Source organism: Amyelois transitella, chromosome 13 (genome assembly GCF_032362555.1).
Source record: "Amyelois transitella isolate CPQ chromosome 13, ilAmyTran1.1, whole genome shotgun sequence".
NCBI lineage: Eukaryota > Metazoa > Arthropoda > Insecta > Lepidoptera > Pyralidae > Amyelois > Amyelois transitella.
Window position 1 is genome coordinate 7,008,724 of NC_083516.1, and position 18,849 is coordinate 7,027,572.

General features: G+C 33.6%; 4 protein-coding genes across 11 annotated transcripts; 2 read left to right on the forward strand and 2 right to left on the reverse strand.

The window, feature by feature from the left end:
- Positions 1–609: 609 nt before the first annotated feature.
- LOC106132074 (signal recognition particle receptor subunit beta) lies at positions 610–4,985 on the reverse strand. Its single transcript, XM_013331389.2, has 5 exons — positions 4,757–4,985; positions 3,001–3,167; positions 2,030–2,169; positions 1,361–1,492; positions 610–1,201 (listed from the first exon to the last, which is right to left on the reverse strand). The coding sequence occupies exons 1-5, from the start codon at positions 4,857–4,859 to the stop codon at positions 991–993; spliced, it is 753 nt and encodes a 250-aa protein (XP_013186843.1). The 5' UTR covers positions 4,860–4,985; the 3' UTR covers positions 610–990.
- Positions 4,986–6,850: 1,865 nt separating this feature from the next.
- On the forward strand, positions 6,851–10,338 carry LOC106132114 (pyridoxine/pyridoxamine 5'-phosphate oxidase). 2 transcript variants are annotated; one of them, XM_013331441.2, is made up of 6 exons: positions 6,851–7,005; positions 7,134–7,323; positions 7,434–7,590; positions 8,262–8,361; positions 8,685–8,944; positions 9,997–10,338. In XM_013331441.2, the coding sequence occupies exons 2-6, from the start codon at positions 7,242–7,244 to the stop codon at positions 10,160–10,162; spliced, it is 765 nt and encodes a 254-aa protein (XP_013186895.1). In that variant the 5' UTR covers positions 6,851–7,005; positions 7,134–7,241; the 3' UTR covers positions 10,163–10,338. The 2 variants fall into 2 exon arrangements, with proteins under 2 accessions (XP_013186895.1, XP_013186896.1); XM_013331442.2 differs by having other exon boundaries at positions 6,859–7,040.
- On the reverse strand, positions 10,299–12,423 carry LOC106132113 (histidine protein methyltransferase 1 homolog). Of its 5 annotated transcripts, none has more exons than XM_013331439.2 (4): positions 12,005–12,423; positions 11,685–11,921; positions 11,169–11,335; positions 10,299–10,731 (listed from the first exon to the last, which is right to left on the reverse strand). In XM_013331439.2, exons 1-4 carry the CDS (start codon positions 12,051–12,053, stop codon positions 10,333–10,335), a joined length of 852 nt encoding a protein of 283 aa, XP_013186893.1. In that variant the 5' UTR covers positions 12,054–12,423; the 3' UTR covers positions 10,299–10,332. The 5 variants fall into 5 exon arrangements, with proteins under 5 accessions (XP_013186893.1, XP_060803323.1, XP_013186894.1 ...); XM_060947340.1 differs by having other exon boundaries at positions 10,301–10,731; positions 11,685–11,927; positions 12,223–12,416; XM_013331440.2 differs by having other exon boundaries at positions 10,301–10,731; positions 11,685–11,943; positions 12,005–12,416.
- A 1,735-nt stretch (positions 12,424–14,158) lies between these two features.
- Positions 14,159–18,843, forward strand: LOC106132115 (proteasome activator complex subunit 3). Of its 3 annotated transcripts, none has more exons than XM_060947477.1 (5): positions 14,159–14,258; positions 14,889–15,026; positions 15,388–15,606; positions 16,225–16,440; positions 17,186–18,843. In XM_060947477.1, exons 1-5 carry the CDS (start codon positions 14,220–14,222, stop codon positions 17,327–17,329), a joined length of 756 nt encoding a protein of 251 aa, XP_060803460.1. In that variant the 5' UTR covers positions 14,159–14,219; the 3' UTR covers positions 17,330–18,843. The 3 variants fall into 3 exon arrangements, with proteins under 3 accessions (XP_060803460.1, XP_013186897.1, XP_013186898.1); XM_013331443.2 differs by lacking the exon at positions 14,159–14,258 and adding an exon at positions 14,410–14,577; XM_013331444.2 differs by lacking the exon at positions 14,159–14,258 and adding an exon at positions 14,605–14,809.
- Positions 18,844–18,849: the final 6 nt, after the last annotated feature.

Consider the following 18,849-nt stretch of genomic DNA (forward strand, 5'->3'; position numbering starts at 1 on the left):
AAATAAATAGTATTGCACCTGGTAAGTAAACTGTTAATTTCGTCATGAGTTTGTTTGATCAATTTCAATGTATCCATTTTTTAGTACAATAGATATATACTATTGTACTAAAAAATGCCTCCCGTCGGAATTTCTAGAAATAAGCAGCCATTTTTGACCTTTCGCATTCATGATTGCACTTAAGTACTCAATCCAGTGTCCAGGATCATGGTCTAATCCAGGGTCACGGTCGAAAGGCGACTCCGATTTATTTCAAAAGAGGTTAGGAATCTTTAAATCTCAAAACTAAACTTGCTACCAGAACATACTAAATCTTGGTATGACCGTTTCCAAGGCTTTTCCTGTCCTGGCAAAAGCCGGGGCGAGAGTTCTTAAGCGGCAAGTTGCATGAAGGCAGTGATAATTGTGGATACTGGAAAGATATGGTCTTTGACGATCCTTTCGAAAAAGAGGCTTGATTTTGTATAGGTAGGTATAGGTATACCTACATGCATGTTTTACTAGAAAATTTCTTTAATGAGGTTCTAAATATCCCGTCCCTACAGCATATTCGTGACAGTTTGCAACAGAGAAAATATATTTTTTTAAATCCGTAATGAAATCAACGCATTTTCAATAAGCAACTATTTATTAATCAAAGATATTCTCCATACAATAATACTTTCATAGACAAACCACATATCATGCTATCAACATTTTTCTTATTATTATTCTTCTTTCTTATCACAATCAAATGGAAAGTTTCTTAGAATTTTTTGCAGTAAAAACAATGAAAATATTTGATATCTGCACTTATAAAAACACACACATTTTATTTTAAAATAAGAGTATTTCCGGAAGACCGGATTTAGAAATCGCTCTTTCAGTTTAAATTTTTAAATGAAACAACATCCAGAATGAAACGAAAATAGGGCAACACCATCTCGCCTGACTACAATCAAGAGCGTGAATATTGCACGGTTTATCCAAAATCCAGTCTTCATAAATGCATTAAAGTCTTGAGATCCAATCCTGCACAGACTTGATATTGGCCGGGTCGTCGTCGTCGCCTGTGGTGGCTGAACTCTCTGCGATATCGACGCGACAACTAAGATGAGAAAACTCGAAGTCTTTGCCTAGTTTCCCGAGATATGTGGAGTTGTTCGACTGCGCGGGGTCCACGGATTGAAGCTGGCTGGATTTCGTCACGCGTACAAGGTTCCTGTAAAAAAACTTCATTTATGTAAAAAAAAGATGTTTGCAATGAGCACATTTGATTAATTAAGTATTAGAATTTTATTTTACCCTACCAAGACTACTTTTATATCTAGAATTTCTAATTTAACGCGGGCGGTCATATTAATATTAATGTCACACTTACAGTTCTTTTTCAAGAAGGCTCTTTATAACTTGGCTGCCCTTAGCCAGCGGTTGATCTTGCTTATTACATAAGATCAGGACCGGAGGACAGTTACTCTGCACCACGGGGTCCACGAGAATCGTGTACAAGTACCTGAAAACAAGTTAAAGTGAATAATTACTTTGACCATATCATCATTTATTTTCTTTCATAAACTTAGTATATATTGGCAAATTAATGGGCCATTATATACTAACAACGCATTTATATGCCTCCTTAGATGCGTTTGTGATTAGAAGTGAAATATCTTAAATAAATGAAAGAGAAATAGGACATTCTCGTGAGCAAGGAATTCCCAGGCAGTTTGGTGGCAGCTGGAAAGAATAGTGAGTCCCAGCTACTCCTATTCCCATGCAGATTGTAAAAAGCAATCAAGGGAAAAACTTATAAAGTAAAGATTAATTTTTGACGATGCTGGAAGAAAATATTTAAAATAAAAGAATCCACCGACTTGAACCGCAGGTCCAGTTGATAGTGGTCCCAGATAAGGGATTATTTTTCAAGGCAAAGTGTCTGTCACTATTTTTAATATCAATTCTATCATTACGGCATCTAAGCTAAACATGGCCTATAAATCTCGTTAGTGTTGACTAGGGTAAGCCTATTAGGGAAAATATTTGTCATACTTACTCAGCAACATCTCGTATTTCCTTCTGAATGGTGACAGAGTCGATAACATAAACTATAGCTTTGGCGCCGTTCTTGTACTGATCAAAGAATTTGTTACGCAGCCTCTCCTGTCCAGGCAGATCAACTAGTTTTAGAGAGCTCTGGAACATTAAAATAAAAAATACCTTAGATTATACTCTTCTAGTGTTGTGTGGTTCCCAGCACTTTGGAATAGGACAACTCCATTTCTTTTCCATGGATGTGGTAAAATTGTGATTCTTTTTGTAGGCAATGGACTAGCAACATGTTAATATTTGAATCTCAATTCCAACATTAAGCCATCCAGCTGAACTGGCCTTTAAGTCTTTTCTAGACTATTTGCACTGCCCACCCTGGTATATGGACGTGACTATATGTATGTATAAATCTTTGAATAATATGAAACTCATAAGGAACAGAAAAATTAAGAAAGATCTAGAGGAGCACTTTGTGTCAGAATGACATGCTGATGGAGACTAATGTGTTTTTATTATAATAGTTGCAAATGTGTATTTGTAAAGCACCAATAAAGGCTTCCGAAATTTTAAAATATGTATACTCTCTTTACTATATGTTAATAAATTATAGGTAAATGTTAATTGTGCAATACTAGGTTAAAACAATTCTAGATAGATTTAAAATAATAATATATTACTAAGTAGGTACCTTTATGTATAAATTAGTATGTCTACTTATACATAATAAATGTTTGCAACATCCAAAAGGGTAAATACGAAGATCTATACATATAAATTTAAGACGTTGTACTCATGTTATGCAAATAAAAATTAGAATTATCTATTTTTTACTTAAAGAAAATTATTAGTTATCAAAAATGTAGTTCAGCAAAGTAGGTGTCCTAAGCCTGAAGAGTAAACAAACAAATAAACTTACTTTCACATTTATAATCTTAGTTGCAATTTCTTTTTCATATTACTATTTCTTACACTTACATTGCTTGTGATGTACTCTTCCACATTCTCTTTCATTGAGGTAAAGGTCTGTCTGTATTGAGAATAAGCCAGTTGCACAAACAGCAATGTCTTCCCGGAGTCCGACAGTCCGGTGAGCAACACTGATCGGCGGGCATGGCGCCGGCGGGTGAAGCACCACCAAAATACTGCAAATTCATATAAGAGGACATTAACAATGTGACTATGAAATAAAATCTTGCAGTCAATACAATTGACGCAATTTTTAAATTATTTTATAAGTATTCATTCATACTCTTCGGTCACAGTAAATGAGCTGCTTCTACTAAAAAGTACCCATTTTTTTTTCTGAGAAAGTTATCACATTGTTTAACTTTTGTAGATTTTTATACACGTATGAAGATTTAAAGAAATACTTTAAGGCACTCTTATTTATTCAAGGAGGTTATCATGAGGATGTAGCAAAAGGGATATGCAAGATTGTGGCAAATAAAAAGCTGTAGTCTCTTCATACCCCTCCACGAAAGAAGCGAGATTTTATGTATACATATGTAACTCCTAATGTTAGAACATATAGCACACAGGGCACAGCTAGTTCAATATAAGTAGGTTCACAGTATAACAGCTCTAATTCAAGCTTGTGTTGTGTAGGAATTTTCAAATTCTTCCAGTAAAATAAGAGACCGGATATTATGTACCTATAAACAATTATTGAATTATCAGCCATGAAAATTAAGACAAATAAATCTGTTAATACTGCCCTTTATAAATTAGTACTTTACATGCAACATTGTTCACTTTCTTTGAAACAAATACACTGGAATTGAATGATATTTAGAATATGGGACTGGGTTTTATAATAATTTATCCAGTTTTATTGCTGATTTCAGCACAAAATCTTATAAATAAGATAATATGATTTTTTTTCTTATAGTGAAAACAAAACATAAAGTGTGTGTAAGCTGCTTCTCTTCCCATTCAGATTGTAAAGGTCATTCAGGGGAGGGGCTGATAATGTTGGGATTTTTCTGAATGTGACCTTTCAGTCTTTTGTACACTGTATCTACGACATGATCATATGTTAGGTACATATGATCACATCCCTCCCTTACGAGGCAGAAAGAGCCAGCAGCATAGAAAAGACTGAATCTGTGTAAGTTATTATTATATTCCAAATATTTTTAATAAAAAAAATCAACTAAAAGAAATTAGGTAAATAATAATACATTTTAATAAGAAATCTCTTTCCCACGGATGTCGTAAAAGGCGACTAAGGGATAGGCTGATAAACTTGGTATTCTTTTTTAGGCGATGGGCTAGCAACCTGTCACTATTTGAATCTTAATTCTATCATTAAGCCAAATAGCAGAACGTGCCATTCAGTCTATTCGAGACTGTTGGCTCTGTCTACCCCGCAAGGGATATAGACGTGACCATATGTATGTATGTATGTATGTTTAATAAGGAAGAGAAAATTTTATATCATTGCATTACGTTAACTCTTAAGAATATAGTAAAGGTTTGTTAATATTTTATAAAAAAGAGAAATTTTGATCGACATCCAATGTAGGTAGGAAATTTTATGATTTATGCATGACAGCTAACTCGAATTATGTCGCTAAGAGAATGTAACCTTAAAAACTGGCAACCCGGAAGACCGAACTTGTACACTATCTACGACCCTAAGTGAATTAAAACATAACTTGAACTACCCATTGTTGGTTGTATAAAAGCGTCCAAAGTAGTATATGTTATTAGTAGATAAAACATTACCTACCTAAGGTAAATACTAGCACAATAACACTTAGCAAGGTTATGTATCGAGGGTCGTTCAACATTGGTTCTGTTTGTATTTTTTCTTTAACTACTTCAGAATCCATAATTAATCAGACTTGGTTCGATTTATAATTTCTATAATATACAGTTTACAAATTAACCTCAAACTCAAACCAAATCAGGACCTAATAAACAAAATCAGGGCCGATGACGTACTGAACTGTGGTGACTGACGTGGTGGTTTTGACTTTGATTGACATTTACAGATATGTACACAAAATGCCGCATTGTATGTCAATGTCATTATCACGTTTTCTTTGGAGACTTGTTTGAGACAATGAAATAATATTCTATGGAGGTGCCCTAATTGTTCAACTTGACTCAGAAATAAAAACTGATATATCTGTCTCTTTCTCACAACAGTGGTTTAACGGGAGAAAAAACGTTTACACTCTTTTATCAGCACCCTCTTCATTGGCTTCGATGTGTTTGTGCTGGAGCACCGCCATCTTAAGTAGCCCGCTTAGCTTACTCGTGGAAGTTATCACCGTGAGGATTTTACGTTTTTCCGAGGAAATCCCGTGTTTTTCTACTGTTTACCAAGTTGTGCTTAGATTAATCGATAATAAACAACAAATGAAGTGTTCAATAGCATATTGTGGCTTATGCCAAAGCAAAAATAGGCCGAATTTAACCTTTCACCGGTAAGTGGTTAATATTTGGTTGAATTATGGTCTATCATACAGTGTATTTAATGAAATGTGTTTAAAAACCTTATTACTTTTAATCTTCTTTGTTGTGAGCTTTAAAAAATTGTAATATTCTCAATATTTCATTCACATCGAAAACATAAACACGTGTGCTAGTGTTGAACATCATCGAACATAGAATCTTATCGATAAACTAGCTGTGCCCGCGACTTCGTCCGCCAACCTATTTATGGATAGTTTGACAGATTTGAAAGAGTCTGAAATTGGATTAAGGATGAATGAGTTACTCGTCAAATGTCTGCTCTATGCCGACGATCAGGTTATATTGGCGTCATCAGCGGAAGAATTACAGGAGATGGTAAACTGTATGCGTGAAGCTTTAAAAGAGAAAGGAATGAAAGTGAACGTAAGTAAAACTAAAACACTGGTTTTTGAAATGGAGAAAGAAATGACAGCATGTAATATTTTGATTGGAGGAGAATGGAGCTTTGCATGCCTTTATGAGCAGTCAGAAACTATCCAAAAAGGCTCGACTGGCCACAGCCAGTATAGGGGCGTGTTGGTCCCAACATTAATGTATGGGAGTGAAAGTTGGGTATGGCAAAAGAAGCACGAAAACAGAACAAATGCAGTGGAAAAGAGAGCGTTAAGGAGTATGATGGGTGTGAAATTGAGTGACCGGATAAGGAACATCGTGATAAGGAAATGTGATGTGAAAGAAGATGTAGTTACAGGAATAGAAAAGGGTATGTTGAGATGGTTCGGTCATGTGGAGAGGATGAATGAAAGCGGGATGACTAAGCAGATATACAAGGAGAGTGTGGAGGGAAAGGTCGGAGTGGGAAGACCTAGACGAACGTATCTTGATCAAATTAAGGACGTCCTGGTAAAGGGTCAGGTCAAAAGTACCCGAAACCGCCGAACTTGCATGAAGAGAGTTATGAATGTGGATGAAGCGAAAGAAGTACGCAGAGATCGTGGCAAGTGGAAAGAGGTAGTCTCTGCCTACCCCTCCGGAAAAGAGGCGTGATTTTATTTATGTATGTAATTATATTTGATTTCCAAACACTTTATCAGAATGACAGGTAATAGATACAATATTGTTGGACCTTAGATTATAGCCAAGATAGTAAGGATTCCCGATGTAAATTTTTTTTTTCAATAAATTTAATTCGGAAATAAACATCTTAACTCACTCGTCCATCGATAAAATATTATCGACTAAATGAACATCTCTAGTCCGCCATGTTTGTATCCGGGTTTGTTTATTTAGGTATGCAGGAAAAGTACATGCATAGGGCACTTCCATAGGATTGTTCTTCTGAGGTTTGAGACGAACTAAACATGACATTTAGTTTGACAGTCTTCATCATTCATTGATTCGATTTGGATTTTGGATTGATTGTTGTTGTGTTGTGATTCGGCACAGTCGTGATATAATAGGTATCTCTATCTATTTAGTTTGTGGTCGTGATGATAGCGGTTATAAAAACTTGATCCTGCGATTGAGATTTAATCTACAGCTTCATGATTGTGATTTGTGAGTATCTACCTATCAAGATTATTTTTGTAATTGTAAGTTCAGGATATAATTTTCACATATTATAAAAGACGGTATTTTGATAAAACTTGCTGATAACATTTATTTACCATATTTTGTACTTTCAGTTTGAGCAGACAGTAGATCCACCACCACTACACTTCATGCTTCACACGACCGACTGCACCTATATAAATTAGAACTCAGTGCTACGGCTAATCTTGTACTCCAGTTGCATGGGATCTAAACTTCTTTTTCGTTCCACAATCTCTTCGGCAACTCTGAATTTATCGAACAAAATGAGCATAGACATTGGAGGTAACTTACAATCTCTATAAGAGTTAAACAATTTTTGTGTTTTACAATAAATGATAAATCTTGTTTGTTTGTGTTTTACAATAAATGATAAATCTTGTTTGTGCTTTCAGGTATGAGAATAAAATACAAAGATAAAAAAGATACATTTTTAGAAAAACACTTGGTTTCTAAAGAGCCTTTTGGACAATTCAAAGCATGGTTTGATGAAGCTTGTTCTAGAAAAGAAATATTAGAACCAAATGCAATGTGTTTGGCGACAGTCTCAAAGTAAGATATCTATTAAGTACATTAAAAATAAGCTCAAGTAAATTATTTATAGGTAGGTACTAAGGTTGGCAAGTAAAAGAATTTAGTCTCTCTCTCCTCCAACCATTAAACCTATGTTTTCTCTGCATAACTTACACCATTTAAGGTTGGAGGTTTATTGTTGATCATGTTTGCCTACAACGACAATTTTTATATCTGATCTTTAACCAATTTTACATTATATGTATTTGGAAACCTTCATAGGCCTAAAATAGTGAGATAAGATAGAAGATGTACTTTATATTTGTATCATCATCAAATTTTTGTTTGTTTTGTGTTTTAATCTTATCTCAATAATTGTATATTTATTACAATGTTATATTTCATCATCATTTACTCTTCTTTATTTATTCTACTGTAGAAGCAACACTTGGCTTACACACTTTATATTAGCCTTGATTTGATAAAATGCATTTCTTTATTCATGTGCATATTCTGCTTAAATTAAGACTTATAGAATTTATTGAAGCTCAAGACAAGTAAAATAGCATAAAGCAACTTCTTAAATTATATTTCACAATTATTCTGAGCATTTAGAAAGTTCAAATTCAGTTAAGTAGAATAAAACCTTTATTTCCTTAGGTGTATGTAATAAAGCTGGAAATATTAATTTTGACCTTTTTGTTCTACAGAGATGGTTATCCATCTGCCAGATTTGTTCTATTGAAAGGTTATGGAAAGGATGGATACAAGTTCTTCACCAACTATGGAAGTAGGAAAGCCAAGGAAATGGTTTGTGAAATGAATTTGATTTTTTTCATACTCTGACATTCTTATTTCTCTGATAGTAAAGAAGTAGACCTATAAGTGTAGAAAAAGGAGCAGATGCAACTTGCTCTCACAAGGATTCTGAATTTATACCAACAATAAATACAAATAATTATCTGTCACTGAACAAGTAAAAAAATAAGAAGAGGTGGATGCCAACCCTTTAAGTATAGCATTTTTAAATAATTCATATCTGAGTTACAAATAATAAAAATAAACAAATAATTTTTAAAAATGCCAAAGACCATAAATATAGAAGTTATATCTGACCAATATGTTCATTCCAGACTGAAAACCAAAATGTAGCTGCAACATTTTACTGGGAGGTATTAAATCGGTCTGTGAGAATTGAAGGGCATGTGGAAAAACTCTCCGAGCAGGAATCCACTACATATTTCCATTCTCGCCCTGTTCCAAGTCAGATAGCAGCCTGTGCTAGTTTCCAGAGCACACCAATCGAGTCCAGAGATATATTATGTGAGAGGGAAAAAGTACTGGAGGAAGATTATTTGATTCCTGGGAAAGAAGTTCCTAAACCAGATTACTGGTAAGTTGAGCACTACTACTAAATAAGAAAACATCCTTATTTGTATGGTATGAAGTGCAAAATCACATTACAAAACACTCCTTTACTGTAGGATGTTTGAACTGACCCTTAGCTTCTGCAAAAATGATTTATGAAAGTTAATGGTATTTTCTTCACTCATTTGCACAACAAAATAAGCAATAAAAATTGTGATTTGTTTTTTACTGTTTTAAATGTAGCCTATTATATTGTAAGGAATGTAATGAGATTATGTGAAAATAACATTATTTTTTCTTATCTATTGATATTGACCACTTTTCTTCTTCACCACTCTGGAGAGGTGTCCGGGGTATGCCTTTGACCATGGATCCTGGATTAGGTGAGTCAGGTTTTTATATGAAGCAACTCCCGTCTGACCTTCGCAACCATTAGCACATGGCCAGGGTGGGATTCGAACCTGTGCCCTATTGCACCACGCGCATTTTAATCGGGCACCTTACCGATTCGACCACCGACGCTCTCTATACCTTTTTTAGTTTTAGTAAAAAAAAATTAAGCTATCCATTCAACTTCAACATTAAACAAACATAGCTTCTTGACGGCCTCTGTGGCGCAGCGGTAATACGCTTGTCTGTGACACCGGAGGTCCCGGGTGCGAATCCCGGCCAAGGCATGATGAGAAACTAACTTTCTCTGATTGGTCTGGGTCTTGGATGTTTATCAATCTAAGTATTTATTATAAAATATAGTATCGTTGAGTTAGTATCTCGTAACACAAGTTTCGAACTTACTTCAAGGCTAACTCAATCTGTGTAATTTTTTCCCGTTTATATTTATTTTTTTACCTACACTGAGTACAAAAGCAATAATTAAGAAATTTTGTCATTTAAAAAATGTGTATGATGGGAAGATACCCATTACACTGGCAGCATTCCCCTGCTGTATCGCAAGAGAGATGCCTTGCATCAGGTAGAATCAGCATGGTGAACAGCGCCGTTATTAATTAATTAAAAATAAATTTTAAACTAAAATTTATTGTGAAACTGCTTGCAATAACATTTTCTATATGCCAGGGGTGGCTACATTATTCGTCCCACGGCTGTGGAGTTTTGGCAAGGACAGAGGGACAGATTACATGATAGAATAAAGTTCAGAAAGCCAAAGGAAGGTGAGGTTGCAGATGGTAAGCTTCTTCACCAGGGGGAGGACGGCTGGGTGTTTCAAAGACTTTCTCCATAAGCGAAAATGTGTTTTCATTTAATATTCTGTTTCATTTAAGTGTTAATTTTTTAAAGTTTTTATTTTATTGTTGCATTTTTACAATCTTATTTTTAAGTGTTTGAATTGTAATGAATATGTCTTCCAATAAAATAATGAAATCACATAATTATGCAAATAAATGTTTATTGTTACAACCTGTGAGTTATTTTTAAGATCTCTCTTTGTATACCACCTGAACATGTCCAACAGATTTCACTTTGAAATGTCCCATTGTTCTTAAGTTTACTTTCAAATTGTCTCACTCCACCTCCCACTCCAAAGTAGCAAGTTTTTGCTGCCAAGTACACCGCCCCAGTTCTGCTTAGTCTTTTTATAAAAAGGTTAATAAGTTTGTCATAATTAGCAATATTGTAAATTGTCTCTGATGTAAGTATGACGTCATAAGATTCAGTTTCATCTATCTTGTTAAAAGATTCCCAGTCTCCAGAGTAAAATTTACACTTTCTTATGTTTTCTGACACATTATCCTCTTCATCAATATTCAGTAGAACATTGGGTATTGTAACATGTTCCAAAACTTCTTTATTCTAAAAAAACATTATTTGATTATAATATGGGATTAATTGTTAAGCAGGCACTAAATAAATTTAATGTTTAACCCTTTTAAAATGCCACAATTTAAAAGAATAAAGGACTACTTCATCCCTTTTCCATAGATGTCGTTAAAGGTGACTATGGGATAGACTTATAAACTTGAGATTCTTCTTTTAGGCAATGGGCTAGCAATCTGTCGCTATTTTAATGTCAATTTTATCATTAAGCAGCGATGGGCTAGCAATGTGTGCAATAATATTTAAATCCCAATTCTATCACAAAGCCTAACAGCTGAATGTGGCCTAATAGTTTTTCAATACTGCTGGCTCTGGCTACCTTGCCTGCAAAGTATATAGACATGATAATATGAATGAATTGACAAAGTCATGAATTAGTCTATTATATTTAATGTCTATAATATACTACTTACATAGTCTTGAAAAGTAACATGTGCTCCATTTATGAATGCATAAATTCCTAGAATACCAGCTCCACAGCCTAAATCTAAAACTTTGGCTGATTCTAATTTGATTGTGTCAGAATTGTTTTTAAGATACTCAACTAAATCATATGTACACTCCCATATCTTCAAACCACCTAAAACCATATTACTTATTACATCATTCATATAAAATTACAAAATCCTGTGTAGTTTTGGTTAGAACAAAAAAAGGAGCCTTACAATATGTAGCTGTTGAAGGTGGCAAATATAAAGCATAAGTAAGTGACTTATGCATTAAAAATATCCAAAGTAGCTCAATGAGGCAAGCAACCATTTGATATTTTATTATATTTACCAGTGTCAGATGCCTTTATAGTGAGAACCCAAGTTCATCAAGCAGTAGGTATGAACTTGGATGTTACTATCTTTAGACTTGTAGCAAATAATGATGGATTTTTTTCAGAATTGGAATTACGTTACTGGCTTATAGTCAATGTAAAATACCTTCATATTTAGCTGTTACAAGATCACTGTGACTTTTTTCAGCACAACCAGTGGCATTATTCATATCTGTGTCACTAAGAATATTAGCAAGAGCTTCACTGGTAACCACGTGTCCTATTTCAACTTCTCCACATGTAAACATTTTAGCATGTTTAGCAATTTCATTTAAATCCTTCATTTGTGTTTTAGGTACAACTTCTTCACTATCGAACCATTCGACGTGATCCCTTTTTGGTTCTAAAGCTAAAACATAAAAAGTCTTCCTAATCTAAAATTTTGTAGGACTTTCAAAAGCTATAGATATGGAATGAGCTTTTTACCTGGTTTATCGGCCTCTGATTCCCGAGAAAAATTGAACATAAACGACATTTTTATTGCAGGTAAAATGTGTAAAATTCATGAAAGTTAAAATAAAATTAACAATAATCTATCCTCCCAGTCATGACACTAGTAAATTAAATTGAACTAGCTAATTACAGAGTTAGTAATGACTTGTTACGCTATATCAATAATATTTATCTGTGAATAGAAAACGTACATAAAACAAACCACAGATAATAACATAAAAGACCAAAGTAAATAGAGATAGGTACGGAGGGGACATAAATTCACAAACTTAAAAGAGATAGGTACTAATTTTATCCTCTTCACAAAAGTCAAAGAATAGTTATAAACTTATAACTTTGCAAACTTAGTGTTGTCGCTCGATAGTCCACTGCCACTATCGATTGATTATCAATGTTATTGATACTATTTATAAAACTGAGCTATCGATACTATCGTATCGAGAGCCCTGTGGCGACATCTGCAAAACGCCACAAGCCAATCGCACAAGCAAAGATTTTATGGATTGTAGCATAAATACAACTTCCGACTCAACATTTCAACATCGTCATAGCCGTAGTTACCCAGGAATAACACCTGGTGGTGATCGAACCCGGATAGCTCCTGCCCGCTACGGGCTTATCTATATTAAAGATGACTAGTAAAACGAAGAATCCTGTTATCACCTATTATCGCGGGAATTTCGAAAATCGACTTCTCCTACTTACAATCTAAACGTTATTATTTCGTGATCAGTGAGTAAGTAATTTTCGCTTTTATGTCCCTTATAACTTTAACTCGATAATCGAGAAGGTGTCGTAAGATATATGGAAATTGTCGATACCTTGGCTCGATAGTACATATTTACATATTTATATATATTTACAAATTTGAAAATGATTTGACACAATTTTATTGAAAAATATTTTTTTTTTTTAGCAGAGAAGCTCAAGAAATAATAAGTTAGTTGTATTCACGAACGTTCACTAGCTGTACATGTGTTTGTAGCATGTATCTTCTTTTTTATCTCCTTAATTGAAAATTTAGATCCAAAGTCTCCGCCTACCCCAATGGGAAACAGGTGTGACTGTGATCATGGTATGTATTCTTTTTTTTGGTTTAAAATTTATGTAGCGAGCGCGTAGGTAGTTAGGAAGTAACAGCCGAGCGATACCTCGGCTCGCGCTCACGCGCGTCTCACAGAGTGCCTTAGCAGTTAGCACGACCTCCGCTGTTCACGCGCCGGCGGCGATCAGCCGAGATCGCGTTCGCTGCACGTATTTTTATGCATCCTATCATACGACCTTTGCACTTCTTAATAAAGAGAGAGTATGAATTTTTTATACGTACATGCATAAAATAATAAATTCTTAGTATACACGGGAGGTATGTGGACTAAAGAAATTGTACTTACTGAGGTGTGGACAAACTTTACGAAAAATCATATTCACATAAATTGTTACCAAAAAATAATCCCAGTCTTTATTTATAACCGTTATGTTTTGTTAATAAGAATACCGATCAATAGTTATTTGAAAATAATGGTGCCGATTGTACAACAATTTGCATATTATTATTGAATCAAATTTTTATTTTTTCTTCTGTACAATTATTATATACAAATAAAATAAACCCCAGAAAACTGGCAGCGTTGCCTCTCTGCACAGTGTTAGTCACGGAGACGCGTTAAAATTTCGGTCATTAAAGCTCTTTTAAAGTAAGATCGGCTGGAAGAGATCCCACTTAGGGATAAGCCCGCCGTTGTACTGTACTGTTTTATATTTGTAATGTACTCCTTTAGTGATCAATAAAGCATTTACTTACTTACTTTTATTTATGGCCCCCATGGACCCATTGTTTCAACAGTGAACGGCGCAAAAATATTGTCTTCTTTACAATAAGTTTTATGTTTTAAATAAATAATAGTAAAATAAAAAATCATTCGTGATTAAGTTATGGTTCATGAATCTTAACTTTAACATGCTCGCCGTCCTCATAAATATTATATTTTATATCGAGCTATTTTTTTTTACAGCTCTACCAACGTAACGAGGTCCCTGAACAAGGCTGATTTAAGCTTAAGATAAATTATAATGTAGGGTTGGTAAAGACAATAGTCCAGACAAAATTTCAAAAGTGTAAAAAATATCAATATTTGAATATTTCAATGTCAAACTTTAGTTGTCCGAATTATTAGAAAATAATAAAATAATGGATGTAACGAAAGTTGACGACGCGATGATGCTAAAGGCAAGTTTATTAAACGATATACATAAATATATGATACATTGAAAATTATAATTCGTGTTTTAGTTTTATAATAATCGATGTAAAATGTTGTATTGTACTTAACATTTTGAAATTATTTTTGATTGAGGCTGTATGTAATGTATTCATTCGCTCGCCTACTTCAGTATTCGTCATTCAACAATTCAAACAGGGATTCGCACGCGAGTCGAGTACATAGATACTCATAATTTGTTAGTTAAATTTAACAATATTCCGAAAATAATTTGGGATTTTAATATAACTCAATCCCAATAAAATCATGACAGACGTTGCGAAAAAGGTAGTGTGTCATTATTTTGTTTGTACTTCAGTAAAGTTTGACATGACGACTGTATTGTGATTAGTGTGCGTGACCATAGTATAAAATTCGATATTACCTTACGTTTACGGTTATAAAAAGTATTAACCGGGGGTTTTCTTTCTGCGAATATATTGTTTTCGTTGAACGGCGCGTTAGACTGCGATACCAAGGAAAAGTCAACATAACCTCAACAAATTGTGCGGCCATGGAAGTATGGCATATTGCTATAACATGAAACGACGGAAATTTTTGTAGTATAGCACTAATCGTATGTTTATTCCTTTTGACAGGTTCAAGAGTACAAAGATTCTCTCAAGCAGAAGGCAGAACATTTAATTATAAAGGGATTTCCAGAAAAAATAGTAAAGTTGAATGAACTATTAGAAACACCAAATTTCCAAAATCGAATTTTAACCGACGTCCACCAGGTAATGTACTGCAATTATTATTGTATTAAATGTGATCATTATCAGAAATTCAAGTGGTACATGACTGAGCAAAATTTCATCATAATAAGCACACCATATTACTTTGTGGTATTTGGGTACCTCTACAAAAAAGTCTAATTTGAATCTGAATGAACTTGGATAAAAGTCAAAAGCTAATGTGTTAATGAATCACACAATAGCACAAATTCATTTAGGCAGTTTCATTAATTTCACTCTGAAGGAAAAGTTAAATAACTTTTCCCCTCTTAACAAATTTATGTCTATTTTGAGTAATTTATTTCAAGCTTTAGTTTTAATAACTTTTTTGTTTTAAACTAATTTATTTCATTGCTTGTTTTAGGACTTAAACATTCCAGTGCCCCCTCCAGCAGTGGTTTCTAATGAGCCCAATGCAAAGCGGCCACGGCTTGACTCTTCAGATGTGTCAAGTAACTCCACTGTGGATGGCTCAAAAGTTTATGCTCTTCCTAATGGAACAGTACCATGCAACAAACCACTAAGTGACCTCATACACCTTGTCAAACCTCACATTAGAGAGCTGGTAGAGGATTCTAATCTGGTAAGCTTGTGTTCTGAATGATTCACACAATATATATATATATGCATATAAAAAAACTAATATAAACAGTTGCTTCTTTTCCCATGCAGATCGTAAAAGTCAATTATAAACTTGAGACATCTATAAGATGACAGGCTTACAACCTGTCACTATATAAAACTTAATTACATCATTGAGCCAGTGGATTGTGGCTATCTAGTCTTTTCCGAATTGTTTGTTTGTTTGTAATATCTTTATTGCATAGAAATTTACACAGTAACAAGAAAATAGTACATAGTTACAAAAGAAACAAATCACTTGCAATGGCGGACTTACTGTTGTTTTTTGCCTACCTTCTATGTATGTATAAATGAAACTACACTTTGACAAGACTGTATTACTTTTATTAAAACTATGTTAAGAATCTACTAATAAATATATAAAAATTGGAAATTCTTATCTTATATTACAAGGTCTGTTTTCAAACAGTTAAAGCAAGAATATTACTGGGAACATGCAAAGACAAAGGAAATAATGAAATTATTGGAATAGTCATTTTCTTGGGTTCATTCTGTTAAGGGTTTAATGACACAAGTTTCCTGTATTCCTTTTTGTCAGTTTTATTTTTTTTAATTTCAGCTGAAAATGTGGATCTCATTTATGATTCCCAAAATTGAAGATGGTAATAATTTTGGTGTATCAATACAAGAGGACACCCTTGCAGAGATTCAATCAGTGGAGTCTGAAGCGGCCGCATTCTTTGACCAGATTTCACGGTACTTCATATCCAGAGCAAAAATTGTCTCAAAAGTTGCAAAATATCCACACATTGATGACTACAGGAGAGCTGTTAAAGTGAGTTTTCTTTCAGTCTTATTTTTTTGTTTATGGTAATCATAATCATAATCATTTATTCCTTGAATATGGTTACAATGTTGGTCTTAGTATTTAGGTACAGCTTCTGTGAACACATATTCTACCTCTTAAGGCGTCGTGCGTTATTATATACATATATTTTAAATTAGTAGCATATAACACCATAATCAAAATCATAATCATTTATTCCTTGAATATGTTTACAATGTTGGTCTTAGTATTTAGGTACCACCTTTGTGATATCATACTTTGAATATAATGCATATAATGAATTTATAGGCAGTTGTAAAATTATACAGCCAGTTTCCATGTTGGCCAGGTATCAGCTTCTTCTCTTTCCATAGACTCTTCTTCTCTACTTTTAGATTGGTCAAGTCAATCAAGGAAGGGGGCTATAATTTAGTAACTTGTTCTCAGATTAATGGGCCTTTTGTCTTTTCAAGATTGTTGGCTCTGTCTACCTCCTAATGGATATAGGCATCATTATATGTATGTCAAATTATTACAACTGAAATATTTCACCTAGGCGAATAAGTAAAAATCCTTTCGAGTAGTGGAAAATCCTTATATTATTTTTCTGTATTAAGTGTTACAACAATATCAACATATGAAGGGGAACACCAACATAATCTTCAGAAAAGATTGACAAAGAAGAAAATCTAGAGTTAATAATATTTGTTGATAAGTGAGAAAACATGGTATATTGAAAATATTTTGTTTACAGGAATTGGACGAAAAAGAGTACCTTTCATTGTGGCTAGTGATGTGTGAGATCCGCAACCGCTACTGTTCCCTACACGACATTGTCATCAAAAACCTGGAGAAGATCAAGAAGCCTCGCTCATCCAACGCCGAGTCTTTATACTAGCTTATTTGTAATGGTCACATGAAATTGTAAATATAATTCATTGTGGCGAGCTCAATAGAGAATCTCATGTTTTATTCACTAGACCTGTGTATACTGCGACTTGACTGTGCCTGTCCTGTTTGCATTGCGACAATTCACCGCAGGATAATTATTTTTCCGTCCCCAAGGTCCTTTGATAAATAGCACAAGATGAACAGGAAAAAATTATAGTAATATGTTTTTATTTTGCAACTTATATAATTTTAAATACCCGAGACACTTGGGGGGTACTAATGGGTCTCAAAAATCTGTAATGGTATATAGAATATTACTATTCTATTCTTTTTTTTCTGCATGAAGTTTGGTGCTTGGTTTTTACTTGTAATACAAAAAAAATAACATAAATATCCAGTGGACACTGCTGCCCAGTAGTTTATCAGCGCAACGCAGAAATAGTCTCTTTTCGTTTTAAGTAAACAGTAACACACGAAAAGGGACGATCGGAAAGACTCACAGTGTTCATTCAATAGACCACAAGAAAAGATTTCCTTCAATATGTTCCTATGAAAAGTGGTAGTGCATTATGTTCATAATTATCCTTTGTAGACTCCATCGCGTTAATGCGGATAAATATTTTCATTTTTCACAGTATTATATTTAACGTGATTAAGTTCTTTATCAAAATTTCCAATTTTACGTCATGGTATTTACTCCGTTCGTATTCTATTTACTTAGTTATTTTCACGTTCTTATTAAACTATTTCGTGTCATATAGTTTTAACAATACACCTAAGCCTCAGAAGTTCTAGTGAATGAAATGTGGGAAACGTGTACCCACTGGTTTTTTTAACAAGCTGTGGTTTATTAATTAAGCTATATTTGTTTCTATTGTGTGTTGTCGAATAACTTAATTTTCAATATACCTATTTTTTTAGTATGTTTTGATTTTAATATGAAAAAGACATTAAGTACCTATTATATAGACAACAGTTTTAATGAAAACCATGGTTTTTATTATGAGACCAACTTCGAAATATATTTCTTCACAATAGTATATTCACTTTTTGATTAATTTCATATGAATTTGTTCGAAGTTAGCCTTGTATTAGAAGTTAGTATTAAAATGAATGGTTACTTCGTGGAATAATTCCTAATTTTGCATAAATATTACTGTTAATCTTTGTAAGGCATAGTTTCAAACCACATTACTGTTAATAAAATCAGTGTGGAACAAAATAATCTCGATTGACATCAGTGGTTAAATAGACATTAGATTGTACCTAATTTTAAGTGCGAAAACTTTATATTTACTGGTACAACATAATTCGTACTATTTAATACTTTACAGTTTTAAGTTGAAAGTAGTATTAATTTTACAGAAAAATTTGGTTACAAGTGCCTGTAAAGATTTTGAATGACGAATTACAAGAACCTTACTACACATAGTGATATGAATTGGCTGTTAGTCAACATTTAATTTAATATGTACCCAATACCCATTTAATTGTCTATAAATACATTTCTATGAATGTGTATATTCA